Source organism: Onthophagus taurus, unplaced genomic scaffold (assembly GCF_036711975.1).
Source record: "Onthophagus taurus isolate NC unplaced genomic scaffold, IU_Otau_3.0 ScKx7SY_15, whole genome shotgun sequence".
Classification (NCBI taxonomy): Eukaryota; Metazoa; Arthropoda; class Insecta; order Coleoptera; family Scarabaeidae; genus Onthophagus; species Onthophagus taurus.
Window position 1 is genome coordinate 1,496,818 of NW_027248940.1, and position 19,005 is coordinate 1,515,822.

General features: G+C 31.6%; 1 protein-coding gene across 1 annotated transcript; it reads right to left on the minus strand.

The window, feature by feature from the left end:
• Window positions 1-13,298: 13,298 nt before the first annotated feature.
• Window positions 13,299-14,093, minus strand: LOC139432407 (uncharacterized). Its single transcript, XM_071200928.1, has one exon. It carries the CDS (start codon window positions 14,091-14,093, stop codon window positions 13,299-13,301), a length of 795 nt encoding a protein of 264 aa, XP_071057029.1.
• Window positions 14,094-19,005: the final 4,912 nt, after the last annotated feature.

Here is a 19,005-nt window from a genome sequence, read left to right on the forward strand (position 1 = left end):
CAACAAAAAAAAGATAATTATAAATTCTAATCTAAACTTTTGAAACAAACATCAATATATTAATAAGATAAGTTGTTATCAAACAATAGATTTAAACTAATAAATTTGAAATAATTATTGTACACAGTTCAAAACAAAGCATCATGAGCAAATTAACCGACCTACAAATCGAAAAGTATTTTAATTATCACCGTGGAATATCAAACGGTGAAGAGAGTTACAATGAAAGTGATAGTAGTGATAGTGGGGAAAGTGATTTAGATGAGGAATACGAAAGATATCAATTAACTCCGTTAAGTAAAAAAGAACTTAAAATCGGAGCTGTTCGCATACAATGTGAAGATAATCAGTGTGAACAAATTATTGATACTAATTCAAACATAAAAAAGAAAAGGAATCCGACGAAAAGAAAAAAGAAAAAGATAAGAAGAAAAAATAAGAGACAAAAAAATAACTTCCCCTTTTATGATTCATCTTATTCGTGTTCCGACCCCGAGGTAAGAATAAGAATGAAAAATTTGATTTGTACATATGCAATCGACACATTACGAATTAATGAATACCAGGAAGTTGAGAATAACTGTCTTGATTTGGGAATGTTTTGTAAAGGATTTTATTTCCCCTCCCCTGATATATTTCCAATATTAGGATACATTAACACTTTAAAAAATAAGAAAATTCCTAACATTGAGAGAGAAAGTATTTTTTATCAAGAACACCACATCATCCCGCAATATAAACATCAAGACGAACTTGGATATTCCAACATTTTAATACGACGTACTAACATTTCATTTTTTCAATTTATTGAGAATTTCGAAGATTCATTTCCGATATCAGCAGAATCGGTGATGTGTCCTATAATAACAATAAATTCGCGATGTGAATTTTACAAGTTTCAAGTGGATCAAGATAAGGTGTTTTTAGTGTTTAAAGATAAGAAATTTAATTTTTGTAAACATTAGTTGAATCGAATAAATAATCTTTAGAGTATTAACGAAATATTAATTTTTTAAATGTCCCAACTATTCCAAATAATTCTTCGAAATAGCTTTTAATTGTTACATCTAAAAAAGAAGAAGATAAGTAGGTGTTTGAGGATGTAGTAAGTTATGTTGGCAACAAGTTGGGTGACTTTAAAATGATTAATGAAAATGGGAGGTTAGAGAAGTAATAGATGCTACTGCCAGCATGTTTGGCAGACTTCAAGATGATGAATAATAGTTAGCAGCATCTTGAAGTCTGCCAACTTGTTGGTAGTATGAGCTGCTAGTTCTCCAAACTCTTATTCATCATAATATGTCTGCCAACTTTTTGGCAGCATGAGCTATTATGATATGAAGCCATAACAACACTTTGGAAATAAAGCATGTTATAAAAAAACTTTTGCAACGAAAGTTGTAGCTAATTTTATTCTTAACAATATTGCTTTTTTTCACTTTTGCTCTTAGATGCCTAAATTTCCATAAAAATGCAAGAATATGAAAATTGGATAAATTTGTTCCTTTTTCAAATAGTTCATGGTAGCACTCGGGAAACAGAGCATGTTATAAAAAAACATTTGGAATGAAAGTTGTAGCTAATTTTATTCTTAGAAATATTGCTCTCTTTCACTTTTGCTCTTAGATGCATAAATATTGAGAAAAATGCGAAATTATGAAAATTGGATGAATTTGTTGCTTTTTCAAGTTAATGGTAACATTCGGAAAACAGAGCATGTTATTAAAAAACTCTTGGAACGAAAGTTGTAGCTAATTTTATTCTTAGCAATATTGCTCTCTCTCACTTTTGCTCCTAGATGCCTAAATTTCCAGAAAAATGCAAGAATATGAAAATTTGATGAATTTGTTGCTTTTTCAAGTTGTTAATGGTATCACTCGGGAAACAGAGCATGTTATGAAAAAACTTTTAGAACTAAAGTTGTAGCTAATTTTGTTCTTAGCAATATTGATCTCTTTCACTTTTGCTCTCAGATGACTAAATATCGAGAAAAATACAAAAATATGAAATTTGGATGAATTAGTTGCTTTTTCAAGTTGTTAATGGCGACACTCTGGAAACAGAGCATGTTATAAAAAAACTTTAGGAACTAAAGTTGTAGCTAATTTTATTCTTAACAATATTGCTCGGTTTCCCTTTTGCTCTTAGATGCCTAAATATTAAGAAAAATGTAAAAATATGAAAATTGGATAAATTTCTTCCTTTTTCAAGTAATTCATGGTAGCATTCGGAAAACAGAGCATGTTATGAAAAAACTTTTGAAACGAAAGGTGTAGCTAATTTTATTCTTAGAAATATTGCTCTCTTTCACTTTTGCTCTTAAATGCATAAATATTGAGAAAAATACGAAAATATGAAAATTGGATGAATTTGTTGCTTTTTCAAGGTAATGGTAACATTCGGAAAACAGAGCATGTTGTGAAAAAACTTTTGGAATGAAAGTTGTAGCTAATTTTATTTTTAGCAATATTGCTCTCTTTCACTTTTGCTCTTAGATGCATAAATATTGAGAAAAATACGAAAATATGAAAATTGTATGAATTTGTTGCTTTTTCAAGTTAATGGTAACATTTGGAAAACAGAGCATGTTATAAAAAAACTTTTAGAACGAAAGTTGTAGCTAATTTTATTTTTAGCAATATTGCTATCTATTACTTTTCCTCTTAGATGCATAAATATTGAAAAAAATACAAAATATGAAAATTGGATGAATTTGTTGCTTTTTCAAGTTAATGGTAACATTCGGAAAACAGAGCATGTTATTAAAAAACTTTTTGAACAATAGTTGTAGCTAATTTTATTCTTAACAATATTGTTCTCTTTCACTTTTGCGCTTAGATGCATAAATATTGAGAAAAATACGAAAATATGAAAATTGGATGAATTTGTTGCTTTTTCAAGTTAATGGTAACATTCGGAAAACAGAGCATGTTATTAAAAAACTTTTGGAACTAAAGTTGTAGCTAATTTTATTCTTAACAATATTGCTCGGTTTCTCTTTTGCTCTTAGATGCCTAAATATGAAGAAAAATGTAAAAATATGAAAATTGGATAAATTTCTTCCTTTTTCAAGTAATTCATGGTAGCATTCGGAAAACAGAGCATGTTATGAAAAAACTTTTGAAACGAAAGGTGTAGCTAATTTTATTCTTAGCAATATTGCTCTCTCTCACTTTTACTCTTAGATAACTAAATTTCCAGAAAAATACAAGAATATGAAAATTGGATAAATTTGTTCCTTTTTCAAGTAGTTCATGGTAGCACTCGGGAAACAGAGCATGTTATAAAAAAACTTTTGGAATGAAAGTTCTAGCTAATTTTATTTTTAGCAATATTGCTCTCTTTCACTTTTGCTCTTAGATGCATAAATATTGAGAAAAATACGAAAATATGAAAATTGGATGAATTTGTTGCTTTTTCAAGTTAATGGTGATATTCGGGAAACAGAGCATGTTATAAAAAAACGTTTGGAACTAAAGTTGTAGCTAATTTTATTTCTAACAATATTGCTCTCTTTCACTTTTGCTCTTAAATGCATGAATATTGAGAAAAATATGAAAATTGGATGAATTTGTTGCTTTTTCAAGTTAATGGTGATATTCGGAAAACAGAGCATGTTATAAAAAAACTTTTGGAACTGAAGTTGTAGCTAATTTTATTCTTAGCAATATTGCTCTCTCTCACTTTTGCTCTTAGATGTCTAAATTTCCAGAAAAATGCAAGAATATGAAGATTTGATAAATTTGTTTCATTTTCCAGTTATTAATGGTAACATTTGGGAAACAGAGCATGTTATAAAAAAACTTTTGGAACGAAGGTTGAAGCTAATTTTATTCTTAGCAATATTGATCTCTTTCATTTTTGCTCTCAGATGCCTAAATATAGAGAAAAATGCAAAAATATGAAAATTGGATGAATTTGTTGCTTTCTCAAGTTGCTAATGGTAACACTTGGAAAACAGAGCATGTTATAAAAAAACTTTTTAACTAACGTTGTTGCTAATTTTATTCTTAGCAATATTGATCTGTGTCACTTTTGCTCTCAGGTGCCTAAATATCGAGAAAAATGCAATAATATGAAAATTTGATGAATTTATAGTAAATAATAATCAAGATTTCTGCCGGCAGCATCTGGTTTTGAATTAACAATGTCTAGCATTTGACAGCTAGTACAAGGTTTTTTGCTAGCAGTATCTGGTCTTAAATTAACAGTGTTTAGTTTTCTGCAAATAGTATCATGTCTTCTGCCACCAGTATTTGGTCTTCTGCCAGCAGTATCTAGTCTTCTATTAGAAGCGTCAAGTCATCCATTAACTAATTAATTTTTTTGGTATGTAATCTTCCATTAACAGTATCAAACTTGTTGGCAGCATGAGCTATTACATCTCAAACTCTTATTTATCATAATAGTTCTGCCAACTTGTTGGCAGCATGGGCTATTAGCTCATAGAACTGTTAGTCGTTATTAGGGGCTGCCAAGTTGTTGGCATAATATGCATAATAATTTCCACATATCTCCAGAACATTTAGAGATTTTTAAGAGTCTTTTGAGTTCCAAGTTTATTCAGAAATATCTAAGGTTTTCTAAGATTTAATTAGATACAATGATTTCTAGTAGTTTTATGTGGAGCATTTCTATGAATTTCTAGATTTCATGGATGTAGTTGAATTCTTAAGTATTTCTAGAGGATTTTCAAGATTTTCCAGAAGCTTTCTAATATTATTTAGACAATTTCTAAGATGTTTTAGAAGACTTCAATGGCTTTCCAACAGATTTTCTGGTAGATTTCTAATCTTATCCTTTATATTTTCTATATTTATGAATAATATTCAACGATTTGAAAAAATTTACATAGAATATTTCATAGAATTAAATAGCTTCTTCTTCTAAGGATTTCTAGAATTGGTTTGCCACAAGATTTTCCAAACATTTACAGAAAACTTTTCACCATAGTCTAAAAATTTTCATAAGCTTTCAAGGATTTCCAAGAGTGATCAATGATTACTGCGTTTTGTATGGAAGCATCTTTTAATCAGTCATCGATTTTAGATGATTCACTGAATGATTTTCGAGGATTTCCGAATACTGCTTGAAATATGGAGTTTTCATATAAAGGAATTTCTCTTCTAAATTAAATCGAAGAATTTAAAGCATTTTTATCGATTTCAAAAAAAATTTAAAGTATTTCCTAAAATTTACAGAAAACTGCCAATCATATTTATTAAATTTTCGGAAGAATTTTCAAATTTTTTTGTTATATAAAAGCATCAATACTTAAGATTTTGGAAAAGTTTTTTGAATTTTAAAAGATTTTCAAGTATTTTCTGTGATTTCTAGGTATTATTGGAGAGGTATTTAATTTTTCAACGATTTGTGGAATATTTGTAAGATCTTTCAGAAGCTTGCCGAGATATTTGCTTAGAAGACTTCCAAACTTTCCAAACCATATTTCCAAACATAGGTTCTGGGGACTTTCCACGATTTGTTTTTTTCAACTTTCAGTTTTAATTTTATGGTTTTCTAAGGTTTTGACGAACTCATAGATTTTCGACATTCCATTCCAGGATTTTCCAGCAATGTTTCAAATTCCTACCGGTTCTCATATATTTTCAAGGTTTATCACAAGTTTTCCAATCATTCCCTGACGGCACTAAAATGTCATGAAAAACCTTAATACGATTTCGAGGAATTTTAAGATTTTTGTAAGGTTTTTCAACGAATTTTCAAGATTTTCTAGAATATTACCAAACATATTTTGAGAGTATTCAGATTTTTCAGCAATAAGATGAATGATTTAAGAGAACTGTCAGAGATTTTTACGGATTTTTGGGATTTATTCTTTATTTATTGTTGGCAGCATAAGTTATTACATCTTCAAACTCTTATTCATCATAATAGGTCTGCCAACTTGTTGGCAGCATGAGCTGTTACTTCTCCGAACTCTTATTGATCATAATAGGTCTACCAATTTGTATTTCTACCAATATTTGGTTGTATCTACCAAATATTGAGAAAAATGCGGAAATATGAAAATTGGATGGATTTGTTGCTTTTTCAAGTTGTTGATGTAACACTCGGGAAACAGAGCATGTTATAAAAACATTTTTGAAACGAAAATTGTAGCTAATTTTATTCTTAGCAATGTTAATGTCTTTCACTTTTGGTGTCAGATGCATAAATATCGAGAAAAATCCAAAGATATGAAAATTGGATGAATTTGTTGCTTTTTCAAGTTAATGTTAACATTCGGAAAACAGAGCATGTTATAAAAAAACTTTTAGAACGAAAAATGTAGCTAATTTTATTCTTAGCAATATTGCTCTCTTTCACTTTTGCTCTTAGATGCATAAAGATTGAGAAAAATACGAAAATATGAAAATTGGATGAATTTGTTGCTTTTTCAAGTTAATGGTAACATTTGCAAAAAAGAGCATGTTATAAAGAAACTTTTAGAACGAAAGTTGTAGCTAATTTTATTCTTAGCAATATTGCTCTCTTTCACTTTTGCTCTTAAATGCATAAAGATTGAGAAAAATACGAAAATATTAAAATTGGATGAATTTGTTGCTTTTTCAAGTTAATGGTAACATTCGGAAAATAGAGCATGTTATAAAAAAACTTTTAGAACGAAAGTTGTAGCTAATTTTATTCTTAGCAATATTGCTCTCTTTCACTTTTGCTCTTAAATGCATAAAGATTGAGAAAAATACGAAAATATGAAAATTGGATGAATTTGTTGCTTTTTCAAGTTAATGGTAACATTCGGAAAACAGAGCATGTTATAAAAAAACTTTTAGAACGAAAGTTGTAGCTAATTTTATTCTTAGCAATATTGCTCTGTTTCACTTTAGCTCTTAGATGCATAAAGATTGAGAAAAATACGAAAATATGAAAATTGGATGAATTTGTTGCTTTTTCAAGTTAATGGTAACATTCGGAAAACAGAGCATGGTATAAAAAAACTTTTAGAACGAAAGTTGTAGCTAATTTTATTCTTGGCAATATTGCTCTCTTTCACTTTAGCTCTTAGATGCATAAATATTGAGAAAAATACGAAAATATGAAAATTGGATGAATTTGTTGCTTTTTCAAGTTAATGGTAACATTCGGAAAACAGAGCATGTTATAAAAAAACTTTTAGAACGAAAGTTGTAGCTAATTTTATTCTTAGCAATATTGCTCTCTTTCACTTTAGCTCTTAGATGCATAAATATTGAGAAAAATACGAAAATATGAAAATTGGATGAATTTGTTGCTTTTTCAAGTTAATGGTAACATTCGGAAAACAGAGCATGTTATAAAAAAACTTTTAGAATGAAAGTTGTAGCTAATTTTATTCTTAGCAATATTGCTCTCTCTCACTTTTGCTCTTAGATGCCTAAATTTCCAGAAAAATGCAAGAATATGAAAATTTTATGAATTTGTTGCCTTTTCAAGTTGTTAATGGTATCACTCGGGAAACAGAGCATGTTATAAAAAACTTTTGGAACGAAAGTTGTAGCTAATTTTATTCTTAGTAATACTGCTTTTTGCTCTCAGATGCGTAAATAATAATCAAGATTTCTGCCGGGAGCATCTGGTTTTGAATTAACAATGTCTAGCATTTGACAACTAGTACAAAGTTTTTTTGCTAGCAATATCTGGTCTTAAATTAACAGTGTTTAGTTTTCTGCAAATAGTATCAAGTCTTCTGCCATCAGTATTTGGTCTTCTGTCGGCAGCATCTAGTCTTCTATTAGAAGCGTCAAGTCATCCATTAACAGTATCTAATCTAGTTTTTTTGATATGTAATCTTCCATTAACAGTATCAAACTTATTGGCAGCACGAGCTGTTACATCTCGAAACTCTTATTGATCATAATAGGTCTACCAATTTGTTGACAGCATAAGCTATTATAACATGGAACTGAAAAAAAAATTTTAAAAGATTAGTTTTGTAGATCAGTAAAATAAAGACACTATAGCGAGCGGTACATTTATTTGAATCATTTTATTAAGTATAACTCTCATCACCTTTAGATAAAGTGATTGCTAACTTTATCTAATCGATAGTAGTCTATAGATATTCGTAACAATGATTTGAACGGTGGGAGGCGTGATAGCCTAGTGGCAAGTCATACGGCTGTCGCACAGGTGATCTGGGTTCGAAACCCGGTAGAAGCATTTTTCCGAAAAGCCCACACTCCCACCGTCCTTCGGAGGGGACGTTAAGCCGTCGGTCCCGGCACCAGTCGAAAATCTCTGGTGTCGTTAAGGGTGGTACCTTTCCTCCTTGAAGGGGGTTGCCGTGCTGATTAACGATCACACGGTCGAAAAAGGGGACAATTGCTACAGATAGAGTCAATAACATTATATAGTAATTTACTTTATACTGTGCTACTGCACTTGGTGCGTCCCCTTTGACACTGTTACGAAAGCTCTAAGAGTAGGTCAAGGCTCTAATATTGGGCTGTGCGCCACAGATTTTTTTTGGTAGTTGCAAAACATTGCTTTTGTGTTTTCTCAGATTATTTTTGGTGTCCAAGAGTTCAATGTATTCTCCTTTTCTTCTGTACCATCTGTTGTTCGCAGTGGGACAGGAAGGTTTTGGGGTTTTATATCACACACTTTGACCGTTTGTACTTGATAGCGGTTTTACTGTTGCATCTAGCATCTAGTTCTTACAAGGAGAATAAGCATGACTGTGTATATCTTAAACTTAACTAAAATCGATGTTGCCAACTGTTTTTTGCGTTCGGGCAACCTTGGTTGCCTAACGTGTATTTTTATTTAATTTATTTGCAACATCCGCCCGTAAATAGAAATACAATAATTCTTTTCGTTTACAATGTCTTTTATATAATGAAATCTAACATCTATATGTTTGCTTCGCTTGCTTATTACGCCGCTCTTTGCTAAACTTATTGCGCTTCTGTTGTCCATGTGTAGTGTTGTCTCCAATTCTGTTCCCGTTATCTCTTCCAACAACCCTTTTAGGTACATTGTTTCCTTGCAGCATTCGGCTGCCGCTATGTACTCCGCCTCTGTTGTGGACAGTGCAACTATTGGCTGTTTTCTTGCGCTCCAGCTGATAGGTCCTCCATTGAACATTATAATGTGGCCAGAAGTGCTTTTACGCGTTTGTGAACAGTTTGCGTAGTCTGCATCACTGTATGCACTCAGTTTTAGGTTTTTTAAGTCCGTGTTTATTTTATATTTAATTCCGTCGGTTTTATTAGTGTTTAGATATTTAAAAATTCTCTTTACGTTATTTACGTCGCTGTTTGTTACGTCACTTACGTATCTGCTTACGAAATTTACCGCGAAACTGATGTCCGGTCGCGTCTTATTCGCTAGATAGAGTAAGCTGCCGATAGCTTCTTGATAAGGATAGCTTTTGACTTTAGTTTTATCACTTCTTTTGAAATCACTTTGGTTTAGCGGTATATATGTCTGTTTTGATTCACTCATTTTAAATTTATTTAATATTTTTTCTATTAGTCCAGTTTGATGTAGATTACACCATGTATATACACCACTTTTAAATTTACACCGAGAAAACTGTTGGGATTTTCCCATGATTTTGTTATGAAGTTTTCGTTTAATTTTTTTATGAGGTTTTTTATTTTTTGATATTATTAGTCCGTCGTCTACGTAGATTGCGACGATTATCGTTCCGTCCGCGTTCTTGAATATGCATTGTTCTGATTTCAATTGTTCTAGTCCCATCTTATTCAGTGTTTTCGTGAATGTTGCGTTCCATTTCATTGGTGCCTGTCTGAGCCCGTACGGAGCTTTTTTAAGTTTACATACTTTCCCTTCACTTTCTTCGTAGCCTTGTGGTATTCTCATGTAGATTTCTTCATCCAATGTTCCATAAAGAAAAGCTGTCTTTATGTCGAATTTCGTTAGGTGGCTTGACTGAGCTGCTGCTAGTGCAAGTAATGTTCTAGTGGCACTTGAGCTTATTACAGGGCTAAATACTTCGTCTATTAAGTCGTTTAGTTCTTGTTCGAAACCTCTCACTACCAATCTAGCCTTGTATGTTCCGTCCTCTTTTATTCCAGGGATTTTACTGACGCAGTTCCCACGTTGCCAATGTTTAATATCCATCAGGTAACCGAGGAGGAGATAATTGCTGTAATGAGGGGTTTTAGCTCCAAACTCACAGCGGGTGAAGACCAAATACCTAGTTTTCTGGTACGTGATGTACGATTTGCGTTGGCTAAACCGTTGATGTACATTATTAATCGCTCTATAACTGCTTCGATTTTCCCTCAGAGATGGAAGTCAGCTAGAATCACGCCCGTATTTAAAAAAGGTGACAAGTCCTTGGTAACCAACTATAGACCAATTGCTATTCTATCTAATTTTGCAAAGGTATATGAGCAGATAATTTTTAATACAATTTATCGTCACACACAATCATATGTATCGCCTCACCAACATGGTTTTGTGCCTAAACGCTCGACAATAACTAATTTATGTTGTCTTACCCAGTACGTCGCAGAGGTAATGGATGTTGGTGGACAAGTCGACGTAGTTTATACCGATTTTGAGAAGGCCTTCGATCGCATTGATCACAGTATGTTGCTACAGAAATTGAGCTATTTTGGTATGTCTTCTAATTCATTAAATTTGATGAAATCGTACCTTGCTGATAGAGTATGTCGTGTTTTTTACAATGGATTTTATTCCGACGGCTACTCGCCTACATCTGGAGTTCCTCAAGGATCCAATCTGGGACCGCTGCTATTTGTTCTATATATAAACGATTTATTAGACTCGTTTACCTGTCCAGTGCTTGCTTATGCTGATGATTTGAAAATTTTTGTGGAGGTCAGATCATTGGATGACTCTAGGATGCTGCAGAACAACCTGGACATTATTCAGAAGTGGTGCAATTTCAATGCCCTTTCTTTAAGTGTCAGGAAATGTACTTATATATCATTTACAAAGAAGTTAAATAAAATCGACACAGCTTATATTGCGGCTTCCATACCTCTAACAAGGGTCTCTACGGTGAAGGATCTGGGAGTGCTGTTTGACTCAGAACTTTCTTTCTTGCCCTATATTGAGGAGATGTGCTCTCAGGCTTGGAGAACTTTGGGTTTCATACTGAGGATCATGGGTCGATTTGCTGATTTTGGTACCCTGAAAACGCTATTTATGGCTCTGGTGATCTCTCGCCTCCAGTATGCCTCTGTAATATGGTACCCTATTTACACGTCACAACAGCTAATGGTTGAGAAAGTCCAGCGTCGATTTCTCAAATTTTTGTCATATCGTATGGATGGTCAATATCCGCCTAAAGGAGTGAACTACTTAGATCTACTGCATCGCCACAAGCTTCCTTCTCTGCAGGATAGAAGAATGGTCCAAAGTGCCTCGTTCTTGCAAAAGTTGATGTGTGGTGAGATCGACTGTGCGTGGTTGTTGTCGCGAGTGAATATAGTGGTGCCGCGCATAAATTCTCGGTCCCATTTGTATTTTTATCCACCTTTATGCAGAACAAATGTCAAAAAAAGGGCGCCGATAATACATATGATCACGAACATGAACGATAGTTGTAAGCTAGAATAAACATTGCATTTTTAATAATTATAATACAATTTGTAATAATTTGTATATTTTTTGTATTTTGCCCTTAATATGGTGCGCTGTTGGGCAATAAAGTTTATTATTATTATTATTATTAAACGTCCATCTGTTTGTTAGTATTTTTTGATCGTCTTTTATTTCCTTTTCGTCTACCAGTTCCCATACTTCGTTCTGATCTAAGGAATGTTTCTCTTCTTGTATTGCCTTCTTCCATTCCTCTCGGTCTTCGTCTTTCAGCGCTTCTTCGTAATTTAGATACGCGTAATCTCTTAGTTTTGTTGGTGGGCGTCTTGATCTCTGTGGTCTTCCGTTTGTTTTCTCTTCTTCTTCCTTGGGCTCCTCTGCCCCCGTTTCAGTGGTTTCAACGTTTTCGTTATTATTTTCTTCCTCTTCTCTGATCTTTTTTTCCTCCTTTCTGTTAATTTTGCCTTCGTCCTTCTCTTCATCTGATGTGTCCTCTATTAGAACTTTTACTTTTTTATTCTCGAAGATTGCGTCTCTCGATATTATTATCTTTCGTTTTCCTTCGTCAAAGAATCTGAGTCCGTTATTTGAGTATCCCACGAATACCATTCTCTGGCTTCTCTCGTCCAGTTTCTTTAGATGTCCGAGTGTTTTTACGCGTGCGTGTGTTCCAAAGATTTGTAAATGTTTTATGTTGGGTTTTAACCCGTTCCATAACTCAAATGGCGTTTTTCCTGTCGTTGTTGTAGGTGTTCTATTCAGTAGGTATGCGCTAACTCGAACGGCTTCACCCCAAAAATTCTTCTCCATAATAGTTCTGTTTAGTCGTTCGGCCTTCCCATTTAATTGTGGAGTATATGGTATCGTAAAGTCGATCGTTGTGCCTCTCTTTTTGCACCATATCTGAATGTTATTATTTGCGTACTCTTTGCCGTTATCGCATCTTATTGTTTTCACTTTTCTCTCGAGCTTCGTTTCACTCCTTTTTACGAATTCTTTTAAGATTTCCGTAGCTTCATCTTTTGTTTTAATCGGATGTACCTCTACATAGTGTGTGTAGTCGTCTAAGAAAGTAACAAAATATTTCATCTCGTCCCAGCTTGCTGGTTCTAATGGTCCGCAAACGTCTGTGTGTACGATTTCTAGTGGTTTTGTTGCTCTTGTTCTTTCTTCTCCGAATGATCTTCTGCATAACTTTGATTTTGCACATATTTCGCAGATTACATTTTTCATTTCAAGTAGTGCTTTATTATTTATTTTGCATCCTTCCGTAGTATGTGGTATTTTCTTCATTACCTCGTAGCTTGGATGCCCCAGTTTTCTATGTAGATTCATGGTTTCTTCCTGTTCTGTTATCATTGTGTGTTTTGTGTTTTTGTTTTCTCCCAGAGTTACTACGTAGAGTCCGTTTTGATTTTTATTACCTGTCAGTATCCTTTTCCCGTTTTTATGGATTTCCACGTCTTCGTTTTTAAATACTACTTCACCTCCATTTTTTGTTATTTTCGCTACTGATAACAAGTTTTTTTCCAGTTCGGGTATGTATACAACATCCTTTAAGTGACAATTCTTTGTGTCAACCTCTCCTACAACTTCTGCTTTAATTGTTTGGTTCCTTTTCGCTGTTCCTATATTCTCATCTACTTTCTCTGTTTTTATGAGTATTTCTTTATTGTTAGTCATATGTGCCGAGGCGCCAGAATCCAAAACCCATTCATGTGCATTGTCTTTTTTATTTCCGGTAGCTAGGAAACTTACTTTACCTTCTGTTTGTTTTTTGTTCCTGATTGCTTTTCAGTGTGATTTTCCTTCTTGCAAATGTTACATCCTGTTTTTTCTCTGCAGTTTCTTGCGAAGTGGCCTATTTTACCACATTTGAAACACGTTTTGTCTCCGGTTGGTTTCTCGTTTGATTTCTTTTGTTGATTTCGATAGTCTTTCCGTTTTTGTTCGCCTTTAAACGCTACATGTTCAGTCATGTTTTCTTTTTTCATTCTCATTTCCTCGGTTAAGAGTCTTCCGGTTAGCTTTTCAACTGTTTTTTCATTTTTGTACATTTTTGTAAAATATTTGTACTCGTCGGGTAGAACTGATAACAATTTTGTCATTTTTATCTCATCGGTTACTTCTTGTTTTAAGCTTCTCAGTTTGTGAACTATGTTTTCTATTTGAGCTATGTTCGATCCTATGTCTAGCTCTTTTTTGAATTGAAATTGATAGAATTCTTGCAATAACCTGTATTTGAGGTCTTCTGTATTTCGTTGGTATGTCGCGGATAATCTTTCTACCATTTCGTGTGATGTTTTGCAATTTAATAGGTATATTATCAGTTGCTTTTCAATCGTTGTGATTATTATTTTTTGGGCCAGTGCATCTTTTTGTTCCCATTCGACTTCTGCCTTTTCTTCATCGGGACGTTTTGTTTTTCCATTTACAATGTCGAATAAACCTTTAGCTTTAAAAAAAATGTGCACTTGGAAGCTCCATAAATCATAATTTTCAGCCCCTTTTAGCGTTTCTATGTTACTGAACTCGTTTGTTTGTGTCATTTTTATTTATTTTTTTAACTCGCGTTTATTATTCGTTTTTATTTTAATCGAGAGAGTGTCTTACTGTCCGTTTTGTTTTATTTTTATAACCGTCCTTTTCTTTCGAAACGCGTGGTATAATGGCTGCCGTTTACCGCGTCGATGTTTCTGGAACTTTTTCCGGTGACTCCTTCTTTTTTCTTATTTCTTCCGTTATCCCGAGCTATTTTCCGTTGTCTGGGCCCATAACCTGTTGTTCGCAGTGGGACAGGAAGGTTTTCAGGTTTTATATCACACACTTTGACCGTTTGTACTTGATAGCGGTTTTCTATTGCAACTAGCATCTAGTTCTTACAAGGAGAATAAGCATGACTGTGTATATCTTAAACTTAACTAAAATCGATGTTGCCAACTGTTTTTTGCGTTCGTGCAACCTTGGTTGCCTAACGTGTATTTTTATTTAATTTATTTGCAACATGACCCATAAATATGATTAAAAAAAAATGATATTTAATTTACCTTTTTTCACTAACAAGTAAGATGGCATTGTATTCATGGTTACAAGTATCGTAAAGTTGCCATATCATTTGTTTACTTATTAATCCTTGAGGACACAACTTAATTCGTTATATTCTTAAAAAAAACAAAGATGAACAAAATTAACAAAAATTCTTTTTATTTATTTATCATTATTTTTACAAATATTGAACACAATGGAGCAGTTCGAAAAAGATAAGTTGCCTAGAACCAAATTGTCATTTTCAAAATCTTTTTCTCTTTTATTTTCATTAAATGAAGCTGAAGTTGAAAGGAAACTTTGGATATTTTGCAGGATATTGACTTCTTATTATTGATTATTGTGGTATTATTATTTATTATAATAAGGTACAATTTAAATATGTTCAAAAACTATGTTATATTGTTTGAATAGCATAAAACAACTTAAATGATTAAAACTCAAAATTTTGTTATCGTTGAGCATCTTGAGCATTATCGTAATCTCCTATTAACACAAAATGATAAAAATAAAATTATCTATATTTGCATTACTTTTATTAATTCCCCAAAACAAAAAAAGAAAATTATAAATTCTAATCTAAACTTTTCAAACAAATATCAATATATTAATAAGATAAGTTGTTATCAAACAAAAGATTTAAACTATTAAATGTGAAATAATAAATGAATACGGTTCAAAACGAAGCATCATGACCAAATTAACCGACCTTCAAATCGTAAAGTATTTCAATAATCATCGTAGAATATCGGACGATGAAGAAAGTTACAATGAAAGTGATAGTAGTGATAGTGGGGAAAGTGATTTAGATGAGGAATACGAAAGATATCAATTACCTCCGTTAAGCAAAGAAGAACTTAAAGTTAGAGCGGTTCGCATACAATGTGAAGACAATCAAAAACCTGAAGGAATTATTGGTACTAATTCAAATTTAAAAAAGAAAAGGAATCGGGGGAAAAGAAATAAGAATAAAAAAAATAAGTTCCCCTTTTATGATTCATCTTATTCGTGTTCCGACCCCAAGATAAGAATAAGAATGGAAATGTTGGTTTGTACACATATAATCGGCACATTAAGAATTAATGAATACAAGGCAATTGAAGATAACACTCTTGATTGGGGACTCTTTTGTAAAGGATTTTATTTTTTTTCTCCTGATATATTTCCAACATTAGGATATATTAATACTTTAAGAAATGAGAAAATACCTAACATTGCGAGAGAAACCATTTTTTATCAAGAAAACCAACATCGAAACGAACCTGAATATTCCAAATTTTTGTTACGATGTATTAACATCTCATTTCTTCACTTTTATGAGAATTTCGATTATTCAATTCCGATCTCTACAGAATCGGTGGTGTATCCTATAATTACAATAAATTCGAGTTGTAAATTTTATAAATATCAAGTGAATAATGATAAGGTGTTTTTAATGTTTAAAGATAAGAAATTTAATTTTTGTATAAATTAACTTAATCGAATAAATAATTTTTGGTGTTTTAATCAACCGTTAAAAAATCGTATCTTAATAACTAATTGAGATACAACAACGAGTTAAAAAGCATTTTGAAGCAAATTTATTCTATTTTTAATGCCCCAAAAATAATTCCTTAATTTCCAAGCATTGCTTTGTTATAACCCTTTAAGCGCAAACACCACGTTTAATACACAACAAGGTAACTTAATCAATTTAAAAAATTATTTATCAAGAACTAGTTGAGATATCACAACGAGATATATATCAATTTAAAGCAAATGTAATCTAGTTTCAATGTGCTAAAAAGAATTTCTTCGATTTAACCCATTAACTTCGTTTTGTCGCTTTGAATTTAACTCAGCACATTTAATACTTTTTAATGTGTAAACATCGAATAAAAAAAATCGTATCTCAATAAGTAATTGAGATATAACAATGAGTTAAAAAGCATTTTAAAGCAAATTTATTCTATTTTTAATACCTCAAAAATAATTCCTTAATTCCCAAGTATTGTTTTGTTATAACCCTTTAAGCGCATATACCACGTTTAATATTCAACAAAGTAATTTAATCAGCTTTAAAAAATTAGTTATCAAGAACTAGTTGAGATATCACAACGAGATATATATCATTTTAAAGCAAATATAATCTAGTTTCAATGTGTTAAAAAGAATTTCTTCAATTTAACCCATTCAGTTCATTTTGGCGCTTTGAATTTAACTAAGCACATTTTATGCTTCTCAATGTGTCAACGTTGAATCAAAAAAATCGTATCTCAATAAGTAATTGAGATATAACAACGGGTTAAAAAGCATTGTAAAGCAAATTTATTCTATTTTTAATATCCCAAAAACAATTCCTTAATTTCTAAGCATTGCCTTGTTATAACCCTTTAAGCGCAAACGCCACGTTTAATATCCAACAAGGTACCTTAGTCAACTTTAAAAAATTATTTATCAAAAACTAGTTGAGATATCACAACGAGATATACATCATTTTAAAGCAAATATAATCTAGTTTCAATGTGCTAAAAAAAATTTTTTCGATTTAACCCATTCAGTTCATTTTAGTGCTTTGAATTTAACTCAGCACATTTTATGCTTCTCAATGTGTCAACGTTGAATCAAAAACATCGTATCTCAATAACTAATTGAGATACAACAACGAGTTAAAATGCATTTTAAAGCAAATTTATTGTATTTTTAATACCTCAAAAATAATTCCTTAATTTCCAAGCATTGCTTTGCTATAACTCTTTAAGCGCAAACGCCACGTTTAATACTCAACACGGTAACTTAATCAACTTTAAAAAATTATTTATCAAAAACCAGTTGAGATGTTACAACGAGATATATATCATTTTAATACAAATGTAGTCTAGTTTCAATGTGCTAAAAAGAATTTCTTCGATTTAATCCATTATGTTCGTTTTGTCGCTTTGACTTTAACTCAGCACATTTAATACTTTTTAATGTGTAAACATCGAATTAAAAAAAAAATCTCAATAAGTAATTGAGATATGACAACGAGTTAAAAAGCATTTTAAAGCAGACTTATTCTATTTTTAATATCCCAAAAATAATTCCTTAATTTCCAAGCATTGCTTTGTTATAACCCTTTAAGCGCAAACACCCCGTTTAATATTCAACAAGGTAACTTAATCAATTTAAAAAATTATTTATCTAAAACTAGTTGAGATATCACAACGAGATATATATCATTTTAAAGCAAATGTAATCTAGTTTCAATGTGCTAAAAAGAATTTCTTCGATTTAACCCATTCAGTTCGTTTTGGCGCTTTGAATTTAACTCAGCACATTTAATACTTTTTAATGTGTAAACATCGAATTAAAAAAAAAAGTATCCCAATAAGTAATTGAGATATAACAACGAGTTAAAAGGCATTTTAAAGCCAATTTATTGTATTTTTAGTACCTCAAAAATAATTCCTTAATTTCCAAACATTGCTTTGTTATAACCCTTTAAGCGCAAACGCCACGTTTAATACTCAACAAGGTAACTTAATCAATTTAAAAAATTATTTATCCAAAACTAGTTGAGATATCACAACGAGATATATATCATTTTAAAGCAAATGTAATCTAGTTTCAATGTGCTAAAAAGAATTTCTTCGATTTAACCCATTCAGTTCGTTTTGGCGCTTTGAATTTAACCCAGCACATTTAATACTTTTTAATGCGTAAACATCGAATAAAAAAAATCGTATCTCAATAACTAATTGAGATATAACAACGAGTTAAAAGGCATTTTAAAGCAAATTTATTGTATTTTTAATATCTCAAAAATAATTCCTTAATTTCCAAACATTGCTTTGTTATAACCCTTTAAGCGCAAACACCACGTTTAATATTCAACAAGGTAACTTAATCAACTTTAAAAAATTATTTATCAAAAACTAGTTGAGATATTACAACGAGATATATATCATTTAAAAGCAAATGTAATCTAGTTTCAATGTGCTAAAAAGAATTTCTTCGATTTAACCCATTCAGTTCATTTTGGCGCTTTGAATTTAACTCAGCACATTTTATGCTTCTCAATGTGTCAACGTTGAATCAAAAAAATCGTATCTCAATAAGTAATTGAGATATAACAACGAGTTAAAAAGCATTTTAAAGCAAATTTATTCTATTTTTAATACCTCAAAAATAATTCCTTAATTTCGAAGCATTACTTTGTTATAACCCTTTAAGCGCAAACACCACGTTTAATATTCAACAAGGTAACTTAATCAATTTAAAAAATTATTTATCTAAAACTAGTTGAGATATCACAACGAGATATATATCATTTTAAAGCAAATGTAATCTAGTTTCAATGTGTTAAAAAGAATTTCTTCGATTTAAAACATTCAGTTCGTTTTGGCGCTTTCAATTCAACTCTGCGGATTTAATACTTCTCAATGTGTCAACATT

What these genes read in the sequence shown, in the direction of transcription:
- LOC139432407 (XM_071200928.1), bottom strand. Translation starts at nt 14,093, where the DNA reads ATGACACAAACAAACGAGTTCAGTAACATAGAAACGCTAAAAGGGGCT.